General features: G+C 39.1%; 1 protein-coding gene across 1 annotated transcript in view; it reads left to right on the plus strand.

Annotated features, from left to right (window-relative positions):
* galnt18a (UDP-N-acetyl-alpha-D-galactosamine:polypeptide N-acetylgalactosaminyltransferase 18a) overlaps positions 1 to 12,614 on the plus strand; it is a 73,076-nt gene that overhangs the window by 52,715 nt on the left and 7,747 nt on the right. Inside the window, 3 exon segments of the mRNA XM_026946563.3 lie at positions 3,942 to 4,127; positions 4,724 to 4,861; positions 5,903 to 5,998. Coding sequence (XP_026802364.2) covers positions 3,942 to 4,127; positions 4,724 to 4,861; positions 5,903 to 5,998 — 420 coding nt within the window.

Consider the following 12,614-nt stretch of genomic DNA (forward strand, 5'->3'; position numbering starts at 1 on the left):
GAGAAAGAGAGAGGGACAGAGAGGGAGAGTGAAAGACAGAGTGAAAGACAGAAAATGAGAGAGGAATAGTGTGTCTAAGAGAGAGGTGAGAGGAAGTGTGAGAGAATGAAAGAGAGTGAAAAGGGGAGGATGAGAGAGAGAGAGATAGAGAGAGAGTGCAAAAGGGAGGACAGAAGAGAGAAAGAATTAGAGAGAGAAAAAGAGTGAAAGAGAGAATGAGAGTGAAAGAGAGATAAAGGGAAAGGGACAGAGAGGGGGAGTGAAAGAGAGAGTGAAAGACAGAAAATGAGAGAGGAATAGTGTGTCTAAGAGACAGGTGTGAGGAAGCGTGAGAGAATGAAAGAGAGAGTGAAAAGGGGAGGAGGAGAGAGAGAGAGATCTTGAGGGGAAAATGAATGTTGGTGGTGACACTCAGCAGGAGTGCAGTGGGTGGATGAAAGGGAATTGGTGCGGAACACACACGCACGAACACACACACACACACACACACACACATACACACACAGCAGACCTATCTGACCTATTGTACTTTTGTGCTATAGAATAATCAACTATATGCTAATTCAGCAAATTTCTGTGCAAACATGTTGTAAGCTGTGAGCCTATACTGCACTCAGCTGCACACACACACCAATACACTCCAGCACACACACCAACACACTCCAGCACACACACCAATACACTCCAGCACACACACCAACACACTCCAGCACACACACCAACACACTCCAGCACACACAGCAATACACTCCAGCACACACACCAACACACTCCAGCACACACACCAACACACTCCAGCACACACACCAATACACTCCAGCACACACACCAACACACTCCAGCACACACACCAATACACTCCAGCACACACACCAACACACTCCAGCACACACACCAACACACTCCAGCACACACACCAATACACTCCAGCACACACACCAACACACTCCAGCACACACACCAACACACTCCAGCATACACACTGCCTCTCACTTCCTTGTAAATCTGCTCTCATGAGAAATTAAATATTGTGTGCAGAATCAATTTCTAATAAAGAAAGAGGAAAAAAATAAGAAAAGAAATCCTTAAACTGTTCCCTTTAAACTATATAAAGACGAATCATTTTCTATTCTGCATTCATTCATCAGCCGTAAAGACTCAGGACTATATTTAGAATCAGTAACTTAGGTCCAAACTTTGTCATTAAATACGCAACACTTCTGCTTTCATTATTCAGCAGCTTATAAAATAGCACTTGATCCAGTACAGTATTATTTTGTATCTTGTGGCACAATTTTATTATGAAATTGTAAAGTATGCATGACATATAATCTGTTTTATCATGCTTTTAATTGGCTATTTTTATTTGTTAAATTAGTAAAATAATGCTTTGGTTAATTCAATGTGCTCTCCTGTAAAGAAAACGTGTCCACAGTTTGAAGGATAAGCTGACCGAGCACTCACCTACTACACTTATAGCTCATGTTAAGTTCATTCAGAACTCTACCCGTATAATATTTGCAAAATCTCCGATTACGATTTATGTATTTATTGAGTACATTTCAGCGTGACATATTGCGGTTACATCAAACTGTCAAACAGTGGAGCTGGACTCAATGCTACTCGTCGCTTGAGCTGATATAACATGAGAAATATTTGTCATAACGGGTGTCCAAGGAGACGGATGCAAAGTGCAGAACTTTTTTATTTAGGACCAAAAAACAGCCAAGAAACAAACCATAACACAGAGAAAACCAGAAAACTGGGACACAGGGAGCTAGGCTAAAGCTAGGACAACAAGGAGCTAGGGTAAAACTTGAAAAACAAAAACTATTCACACGGCAAATGATAACGAAAATTTCACCAATCACAAATCCACAAGCACAAACTCAAACTTAATGCTTCGACAAACAAAGAGGGAACAAAGGGAACTTAAGTAGGGAACTCAATAAAAAAATATAACATAGGTGTGACTGATCATAACAGGAAATGGGGAAAACAACAGAAGAATCTGTTCAACACAGTGAGTGATGGTGCCCTCCAGTGGCCCAGCGAGGAACTGCCCCTGGTGGCTATGATAATATTTTCATAATAAGTTCAAGGTCAGAATCGTGTGTAACTGAGACACGCCTCTGTTTGTGTGACTTTCTGAGTAGAACTTGAGTCTGTAGCTTCGTCTGTAGTCCGAATAGCGATTAAATTCTCGCCATGCACGCTTAACTCTGAATACGGAGATTATTCCTGGTCACGGACATTGTGAATCCCGAGTCTATCCCATTAACCGTGTGCGCAGGTCAGGAAAGTGTCCTGGATGGAACTTTAGCCTATCGCAGACATGACTTTCTGTTCTACTGTTTATTCCTTGTTTTAATTTCACTTTCAAAAACTGATGTTATAGCTTTCCTTTCATTCCTGATGGTCTAGCTCACTTGTAGCCTGAGCTCAGAGGCTTTTCTAAAGGGTTTAATCTGCTCTGTGCAGCTTAATAAACTGTGATAAATGACCACCAATGGGCGTTTTTTTGGACTCGTGACATTTAGAGCAATTGGCACCTTCAGTTCTTTAGTGAGATGGATATCTCAGCTGGGTTAATGCCAAAACGACGACCTTACAATGCTCCCTATTACCATTAAGCCTGATTTATGTTTCCTTCACCGGCCAATTTTTAAACTTTTTTGTAGGAACACTGGATTTTCTGCATTCGGAAAGGTGAGGGTCGTAAATCAATCGACAATATCATGACATGGAGGGGATGGGCACAATTGTTTTCCAAAACTGTTGCCATCTTTCGACTTCTTTTATGTCATTGCCTCCAGTAAGTTTAGAAATTAACTATAAATTAACTGTGAATCTGTGGAATAATATGCAGTTTTAGAAATGTAATTTACATGGGAAATAAAAGATAAACCAAGCCTGGCTGCAGGATTTCATTTTGATCAAACAGGTGGCACACTGATTTAACTGATAGAATCCAGGCTCCTGATTGGTTGGCCCTTTTGCGAATAAGATTGGACACTGTTGGTGTAAATAGTTTTGACTATATTTTTCAGCAAGAAGCAAAGTTAACCACTATATTATTTCATTTCCTTAACATAATCCTATGGATTAAAAACATAGTAGAGTATGAATAAGAAATAAAACTGTGTATCATTTATAAACACTACTCTGATAACCTGCTCATTCATGCAGTTATCCAGTCAGCCAATCATGTGGTGGCAGTGGAATGCATAAAATTATGCAGGGCAAGAGCTTCAGTTAATGTTCAGATCAAACATCAGAATTGGGAAAATGTGTGATTTCAGTGACTTTGACCGTGGCATGGTTGTTCATGCCAGACAGGCTGGTTTGAGCATTTCAGAAACTGCTGATCTTCTGGGATTTTCAAGTACAACAGTCTCTATAGTTTACACAGAATGGCATGAAAAAAAAAAGAAAAACATCCAGTTCTGGGGCGGAAACACCTTGCTGATGAAAGAGGTCAGAGGAGAATAGCTAGACTGGTCTGAGCTGACAGGAAGGCTATAGTATCTCAAATACGCACTCTTTACAGCCATGGTGAGCAGAAAAGCATCTCGAAATGCACAACATGTCAAACCTTGCAATGGATGGGCTACACCAGCAGAAGAACTTTGGAAGTTCCACTTCTGTCAGCCAAGAACAGGAATCTGAGGCAACACTGGGCACAGGTTCTCTCAAATTGGATAGATAAAGATTGGAAAAACATCACCTGGTGTTTTTCTAATGTTCAACTATCCAGTTTCAGACAGAATTCAGAAAGATTCTGACATTCTGCTATAAGTGTAACCTCATGATTCTCATATATTGCCTTCCATGGATGTGACCACAGCGAAATCTACAGTGTTCTCATTTCAGAAATATTTCTGATGAAAAATAAACTAGTCTTTGTGTGTGTGTGTGTGTGTGTGTGTGTGTGTTCCCAGGTGTGGCTGTGTGGGGGTAGTGTGGAGGTTCTCCCCTGTTCCAGAATAGCCCACATCGAGCGCGCGCACAAGCCGTACACAGACGACCTGGCAGCTAATGTGCGCAGGAACGCATTCCGAGTGGCTGAAGTGTGGATGGACGAGTTCAAGAACCATGTGTACATGGCCTGGAACGTTCCACTGCAGGTAAAATAACCCAGCAGATAGAACCAATGGCAGCAGTAGATTAAAATTGTATTAAAAGTTGTGGTCATGTGGTCATATTAAAGTTTTGGCACCTCAGAAGTTCAGGGTTTGGATCCTGAGCTCAGGTTTCCTTCCGGTTTCTTCCCATCTCCCAAAACCAGTAGGCTGATTGGTTACTCTAAATGGTGTGTGATGCCTTGCTTCCTGCCAAGGTTGTGTATTCCTGCTAGTGATGACCCTGACCAGGATCAATTAGATGAACAATTTTGTTTTATAACCTGAAACACAGAGGGCCACAACAGCTTTCCTATCTGGAACCAGTGCATTGTGTTTTAGGAGTAGGAGGAATCAGTGGCGCACAGTGATGACATCAGCTTTCAGTGATCGGTTAAAGGAATGATATTGCAAAAGTAAATGTGAAGAAATAACTGCTTGAGTAAATCTGATCGAGCCGATGCAGCATTGCAGAAGCTCTTGTTGGTCTTCGTGAGCTGTACTTCTCTCATGGGAGATTTTTCATCTCAGTTCTGGTGGCAAATGATTTTCAAAGTGTCATCACTGTGTGTGTATGTGTGTGTGTGTGTGTGTGTGTGTAGGACTCAGGAATCGATATTGGAGACATCAGTGAGAGGAAGCTCCTGAGGGAGAGGCTGCAGTGTCGGCCCTTCCGCTGGTTCTTGAAGAATATTTACACTGAAATGCGAACATACGCTGACACCATTGCTTATGGTGAGGTAAACACACTCTTTCATGTTTCTGAACACCAAATCGATCAGAAGATCTTTCCCATTTTCAGTGGGATTATTGGAATGCTGGAGTTTAATAGGAGGAAAAAAATGTCAATGATCTCAAACATAAGGGATAGTGGACAGGTTTAGTTATTAGCTCCTAAAAACAGAGCAAGAGCTTCTTGTCTTTGTCACCATTTTCCAGCGATGTTTAACGTCATATTAAGGAGAAATCCAGCATAGAAGTAGAGAAAATGGACGTTAAAGCAAACACTGGACTCAGAATCCCAGAATGCAATGCAGCTGAGATGTGGCAGAGACTCAGCTCGACATGTTAGAGATCTGTGAGCTGATGACGCTGGTATTAGCGTGAAAGTTGATGCTTTGGAAGCTGAGCAGTTTGAGCAGAGTGTACAGATGAGGAGGTGGGAGAGCTGGACAGACTAAAGGACTAAAGCACTGCTGCATCGCTCTCTTTAGCTAGAGATGAAGCGAGGGCTAAATCCCACTATACCGCTATCAGCCGGTAGTCGAACGCCATTGTAGGGTGATGTAGGAAAGTGAAAAGAGACCAACATGTTGATGAAAGCAGTGCAAACTAAAAAATAACCACAGAATTTCATTACAAAATAAATCTTGGACACATTTGAAGATGATGTGTTAATTATAAAGATGAATATACTGTGGTTCAGGCTGGATTTTTCCTTTAATACCTGTTTTATCTGTAAGCAAAATTCCAGTCTCCTGTGCATTTGTCAACAACACTACAATATTATATTCCCCTCTCCAGGCAGCTGATATTAACATTACCATTAGCATTTCTCGTTTTTTTATTTGTTACGACAACAGGCTGGTGGAGAAATTTGCTAATTGCTGTTCCTTTATGGATTAGTGTGATTAAGAGCTCCAGGGTGTTCAGGAAAGCACAGTGGCCATTAGCCAGGAGAGCGAATGAAACAGATTCTGAATTCATAATATGATTCTTTCTCACCTCATCTTTCTGTGTGTTTTTTTTTTTAAACTGTTCTGCATGCTCTGATTGTGCAGCTGAAGAATAGCTTGAAGCCAGATCTGTGTGTGGATCAGGGGCCAGACTCGGACAACATCCCCATCCTGTACCTCTGTCACGGCATGACGCCTCAGGTTAGCGCCCGCTCCCCTCTTCCTCATGACCCACTGACTGGTGTAGAGCTGTACACTTTTTTTTTTGTTGTTGAAAAATCTCACCTTATACATGTTTGCTGTATTCTGTAGTGACCTCAGCTGATCTATGAAAATATGTACAAATGAACAAAAGTCTTTTTTACACACTGTTTTCAAGGTTTTCATGTTAATTTTAAGAACACACCAACACACCAATTTCAGCCCAGTTCATTATTCAGGATGTTTTTTTTTTTCCATGAAAATGTTTTAACCAATGTTTCGCAAGGTGTCCGAGTTAAAATGATGTGAAAAATCACGATCCCATCCATCCTCCATTTTTTTTTTTTTTACATGATTTGTCAGCTTGTCAGCTAAGAATATATCAATCCATGGTCAGGCTGAGTGCAAATAAAAATCACCTGGTGAAAAAGCCAATTTCATTCAGTGAGAACCAGGAAACAGAACATTTCTTATATTTAAGGAACAAACACTCCATGTTGTGCTGTTATACAAAAATATTCAATTATCTTCAAATCACAGCAAGTGTTTTATTCCTTTTATTCCCATTACTACAGCAATTTTCCAACAATTGGTTTTTTTTTTCTTGTTATATTTATATCAGATATTTATTTGATCTGTTTACTTATATGTAATATTGTAGAATGCCCATGCAACAAGTTAGTTCCTGTTTGCACTTATGTTAGAGCAGCTATAAACAGTCGTTCCCTCACCAGTCTTGTCTTTTTTTTCTCTCTCTCTCTGTCTTGAAGTTAAAAAGACAAGAAAATCGGAGCTTGTCATGTTACTGATAAAGAGAAACCACAATCTCCTCTGTCCTGAAGATTTAGAAAAGTTACAGCTTTATCTCTGACTGTTACAAAACACTGACACTGGAGACTCCTTCCATAAATTATAAATAAACATCTCCTTACAGCAAAAACTCGCCATATTAACCATTTAACGTGGTTATGTGAAGCATCAGCCATACAAGTCAATATGAATGAGCTGTTACTATACATACAATTAATATAAAGCTGTGATTTGCAGCTGCACTACTGTCAGAGCTGCTGTTGTAGAAAATTAATCAACACCTTCTGACCAATCACAATCCAGAATACAACAGCATTGTGATATAAATTATATTAATTAACGTAATTACTATCATTTGAGCTACACTGCTCTATAAATAAATTATTATTATTATTATTATTATTATTATAACTCTTGGGCTTTAATCAAAGCCTTTAACATTTGATATTGCAACTCTGTGACTGTAATTCTGTCTCACTCATAAGTCATTTTAAAGAAAATCACCTTCCAAAATGGCTAAATGTAAATTTCTTTCTTGCCCTTTAAATAATCCACAGTCTGTCATCGAGAACTTACTCGGGCCAACAATAAAAGAAATGACTCAGCACAATCTGTTGCTACTCTTATGGAAAAATCTTTAATTGCATGTCATGTGGAACTTTTTCCCTCCATTGTGTTGGGTGTGAAGCCTGAGCAGCTTTATCGCTCTGCATTATGCTGTGCTTGCGTTTCTGTGTGACGCCGCTGTATCACGAATGATCGCCGTGTTTCTCAGAGACGTGCAGGAAAAAGTGAAACCCTCCCTAATATTAAATCCATAAACCCTGACTCGTTATTTTCCCGTAGAGCCGCTCTGCCTGAATGTGTTTTGCTGTTTGGTTATGCATCAGCAAAATATGCCGGGAAATATCCGGCATATCCGGAGCACTTGGGTTTGTCGGATGTACATAATAAGCTAAAAATGAATTTTGAAATATGAATGATGTGGATTTTATCATTAGTTTTAATTAATGTGGATGCTTGATGCTTTATCCACACCACATCACCATCAGTCTGACAATGAAAAAGTCTCTCTCTCTCTCTCTCTCTCTGTACTGATACTGATACTGATGTGATGATCCATAAATATAAACAATATCAGTGAGACTTGAAGCATCTGAGGTTGTAAAGTTCATTAGCATTTTGTTCGGTTAGCAGAAACGCTCACGTCTGCTAACATCATGCTTAAGTACGCTTGAAGGAAGACACACTGGTGCCAAGTGTTATACTGCAGCGTTTCTGCTGACGCTTTTCAGCCAATCAGCAACATTTGCACAATCTCAGTACCATAATAAAAAGGTTTTGCTTGTAAACTACATTAACATATTTATTCATGCCTGATTTTAGTTGAAGGTGAAACAAAAAACAACCCAAGTAGAGCGGTGAGGGTTGAAGTCCTTGTTCATCAGCGTCTCCAGGGATTTGAAATCACAACCTTCTGGTCACAAGCACAGAACCTTAACCTTAATCACAGGTTTATATTAATACGATCATTCTAATACGTTCTCGTTTCATTCACAGGGACTCGTGACCTTGGACTAATAATAAACAGATTAAAAAAACATGCTGCTATTTAACAAAGAAAAGTGTATAATCATTGATATGGTGAAGTTTTATGTAAGGAGATGTTTATATAACATTTATGGAAGGAGTCTCCAGTGTCAGTGCTTTGTAACAGTCAGGGATAAAGCTGTAACTTTCTCTTTTCCGACATCTTCAGGACAAAGGAGTTTATACGTAGCGGTTTCTCTGTAACCATACAAGTTGCGGTTTTTGTCTTCACAGAAGACACAGAAAAGAAACTAACCTGTTTCTCAGATGTTCAGATGGATTGAGTTATGAGTTTTACCATAGCACCATCATTTCTTTTATCATCAGATCTTTTATAGACTGAGCCATAAAACAGCAGAAAAGCTTTTGTAGCAGCTTTTCTGTAATTAGCTAACGCTGATAATCCTATTCGTAGATAAACCAGGAAATATGTTCAAGGTCAGAATCGTCTTTGTTCACGCGAAACTCCACCCCACTCACACAAATCCCGCCCAGCCATCTGTAGTCTGCACGTCTGAGGTCTGAATTTCGCTATTAAATTTTCACTACTCTTTTAATATATTAAATTTTAATGAAGGGTGCCAATAATTGTGGAGGGCACTATATAATGTGCTTAACCTCCATTTCTTCTGTCAGTGGATAGGAAGCTAGCTTTCACCCACTCAGTGCCACTTATTTTCCTGCAGAAAAGCTGTGAAGCACCCAGCCTTTTCCTGAAGCAAAAATGAAACACGTCGCTGCACAGGCTTCTGTTTTAACTCATTTAATTCCGTTTTGCTTCTTTGCCCGATATTTTCCTCCGTACCTGCCAGAAGGATGGAAAGAGCTGTTTGTAGGGTGAAAGCACTGTTACTGTAAATGTTTTTCTCTCGGTTTATCCTTTGTGCCCACTGGACATTTTTTGTTTTCTGTCTCAACAATAAGAAAGAACAGGCAAAAAACTCATCTGTATAAAAAGAACATTAGACTCAGTAATTTACATTTTCAGCTCAGCCTGTTAGAGAAAATGCTTCCCTTAACAAAATTCCTTCTCTTCTCTTCATTCTCTCCTGGGAGGCTTTACCAAATGTTAACTGTGGGGTACCAGTAATTTTGAAACCAGTGTTTTTGCCTTTTTGCATGTGTTTGGGAGAAACAAGTTGGTTTAAAATAAAACTAAAAATAGTTTTATAATGAATCTCAAAAGAGCACTTGGTGGTGTGCTGTTATAGAAAAATAATCAACAACAGGGTGGTGTGATGAAGCGGAGTTACTGCTACCAGCCCGAAGTTGATTATGTACCAACAGCAGCATGTCCTGAAGTGTTTTATATCCCCTAATACTGCAGCAATTCTGAAACAGTGCAATTGTTTTATAAGAACGACACAGCATACTTTTCATCCATTTATAGTTACATTTATTGCGTGGAACGTCTGTGAAACGAGTTCGTTCCTGTTCTGAATTATATTATAGCAGCTATAAATAGTCATTACCATACCAACCTCTATTTTTTTCTGTTGAAGTTGATAAGACAAAAAAGCTTGTTACTGAAAAACTATAAAGTTATTTCCTGTAACTTACTGACTATTACAAAGCTCTCACACTGGAGACTCCTTCCATAGATTTTAAATAAATGTCTCCTTACAAAAAAAAAAACCCTCACCATTAAATAATGGCACATTTTTTTAATCTGTATATTATTACACTAAGATTGAGTGTCCACTATACTAGTCCCTACACTATAGAAATGATGATGTAGTAGAATGTATTATATGTTAGAATGAATTAATATAAATGAATAAATATAAATTCTGACATATCAGGTTTGATAAATCAGCAGAACAATTAGTGCACCCAAAACACTCATTTTAAATAGTTTCCTCCCTGGGCTTTGCACATGACGGCGTTCACGTGTTTATTTTAAATCACCTCTGACACATGCAATAACTGGGTGCCTTTTCTTAGCAGTTCTTTTATTTTGACCTTAGAGGACTTTCTATCATTGTTCTGCCTCTGAGTTATCCTTTCAACCTCTGTGTCTGCAAAGTGAAGTTTAAACCTGGAACGTGACCTGAACGTTGAGTGTCTGTTTACAGCCTGGTTATTGACTGCTTTTGAACATGTCATAGCTGGAAAGCTTCTTTCAAAACCAGCATATTACTGCGAGAATGACAGAACGTGCCTTTACCAGACACCGAGATCAATATTGACTCAGATCTGTCAAGCAAGGGAGCTCTCACCAGGAACTCTGCTGCATCTGAATATAGAAACCAGGTCCTTAACATATCTCTTTGTATTTTTAGTAAGTAAAGCTGACTTTGGTGTCTTTGATTCCTGGATCCCAAATCCATCTTCATAAATATTGCAGCAGACGCAGTATCTGTTACAGCACTTCTCCCTTTTACAGTAAAGTTGATGTTCAGAGTTTATTTCAGTACTGTCTGTAGACTGATGATGGTGAAACATCATGGCCAGCTTTGTTTGCTCTGCAGATTCCCTCACACAGGGCGCAGGAACAGTTTGGCAACTCTTAAGTTTGAGTACAGAGACAATGAAATGCAGTTAGCATCCAACCAGTAGTGCAAATAGCAATAGAGATTAACAGTATACAGGTAGAGGAAAGCAGCATGATGCATGCAATATAATGCAGTGGGTACATACCGTGGATAAAATGCAGTAAATGCAATCGTGCAAATAACAGTTTGATATAAATAATAGTAAAATGACAGATAATGCAGTAAGTACTTGTAAATAACTGCAGATAACAGGACTGATTGCAGATAATAATGGTAGTAGTAGTAGTAGTAGTAGTTGTTAAAAGAAATTAAAAGAAATTAAGGAACTGGCCCCACATTAAAAGTGCATTTCATTAAAATGGAGTGTGTTAGTAAGATGTTGTCACCATGAGCCACCAGAACAGCTTCAGTGCTCATTGGCAAGGAATTTGAAAAGTCTATGAAACTGTACTGGAGCAATGAACAGGATATTCCCTCAGTTGGTGTTTTGATGATGGTGGAGGAGTAGAGTGCTGTCTAACATGACAGAACCGAAGTGAACAGAAATGATGATGGTGAAACGATATGGCCAGCTTTCTTTGCTCTGAAGATTCCCTCACGCAGGGCACCAGAACAGTTTGGCACATGGTGACAAGTTAAAGGACAAAAACACTTAAATGTGTTACTGATGTATCCAGTCACCATGGACCATTAAAAAACATCTTTTTAATTACTGCCACCACTAGCAGGTACAATGTATGCACAAAACAGGAAATCAGAGTAAAAATAAGCTGCAGTTCATCTAGACAATCAGAAATTAGTTTTGTTTCTTCTAAAAAATTTTGGTGAACAAATTAATAAACAGTTCAATCAGCCAAGAATAGTTGGAAAGGAAATGTTCATGACTCACATCCCTCTCTCAAAGATGGAAGTGACTCTTTAATTCTTTGTATTTAAAGCTATTTTTTTGATTCATAAATACTCCTCATAATTTTACACAAAAATTCAACAGTGTAGTCCAATTAGAAAAAAAACTTTAGCCAGCTACATCCTATCAAATACCCATATAGCTAAACCATGCGCTTTACTCATAGGTACAAATTGACCAATGTTAAAAGTGCTTAAAAGTTTCATGTAAACTAATCTAGGCAACCTGAGAGCACCTGAGGAATTGATTTTTTTTTTTTCTTTCACAGCCAGAGCAGGTGTCTGTAAAAACATTCCCAGAGATTGTTCCAGAAAAGCCTCATCTTCCACCAGAGCCGTGGATTAAAGCCTTAGCAATGATTCTGGGCTTAGCAGGAGGAAGACACATGCATTACTGATCCTGATCAAACACGTAGCAAGCTGGAGGATTTGGGCTTTTCTTCTCATGGGATGTTTCCAATCATTACGCAGCTCTCTGCGGACATATTTATTAAAGTGCAGCAGAAAGGAAATAATTCTCGACTAATTCCAGTAGCAGGTTTTTATTGTGTGAAATTTTCTCCTAGAGCAGGGCTGCACTGTGTATAATTAATGTATGAAAGTACAAACTAAAAATCTCTGAAGACAGTGTACAGTATTTAGTTGTAGCTCAGTGGATAAGATATTTCATGAGTTCAAATCCCAGCACTGCCAAGCTGCCACTGCTGGGCCATTGTGCAAGGCCCTTAACCCTCAACTGCTCGGTTATAAAAAAAACGAAATAAATGATGATAAATAAGTCGCTCGGGATAAGGGTGTCTGCTAAATACCGTAAA

Source organism: Pangasianodon hypophthalmus, chromosome 7 (assembly GCF_027358585.1).
Source record: "Pangasianodon hypophthalmus isolate fPanHyp1 chromosome 7, fPanHyp1.pri, whole genome shotgun sequence".
Lineage (NCBI taxonomy): Eukaryota > Metazoa > Chordata > Actinopteri > Siluriformes > Pangasiidae > Pangasianodon > Pangasianodon hypophthalmus.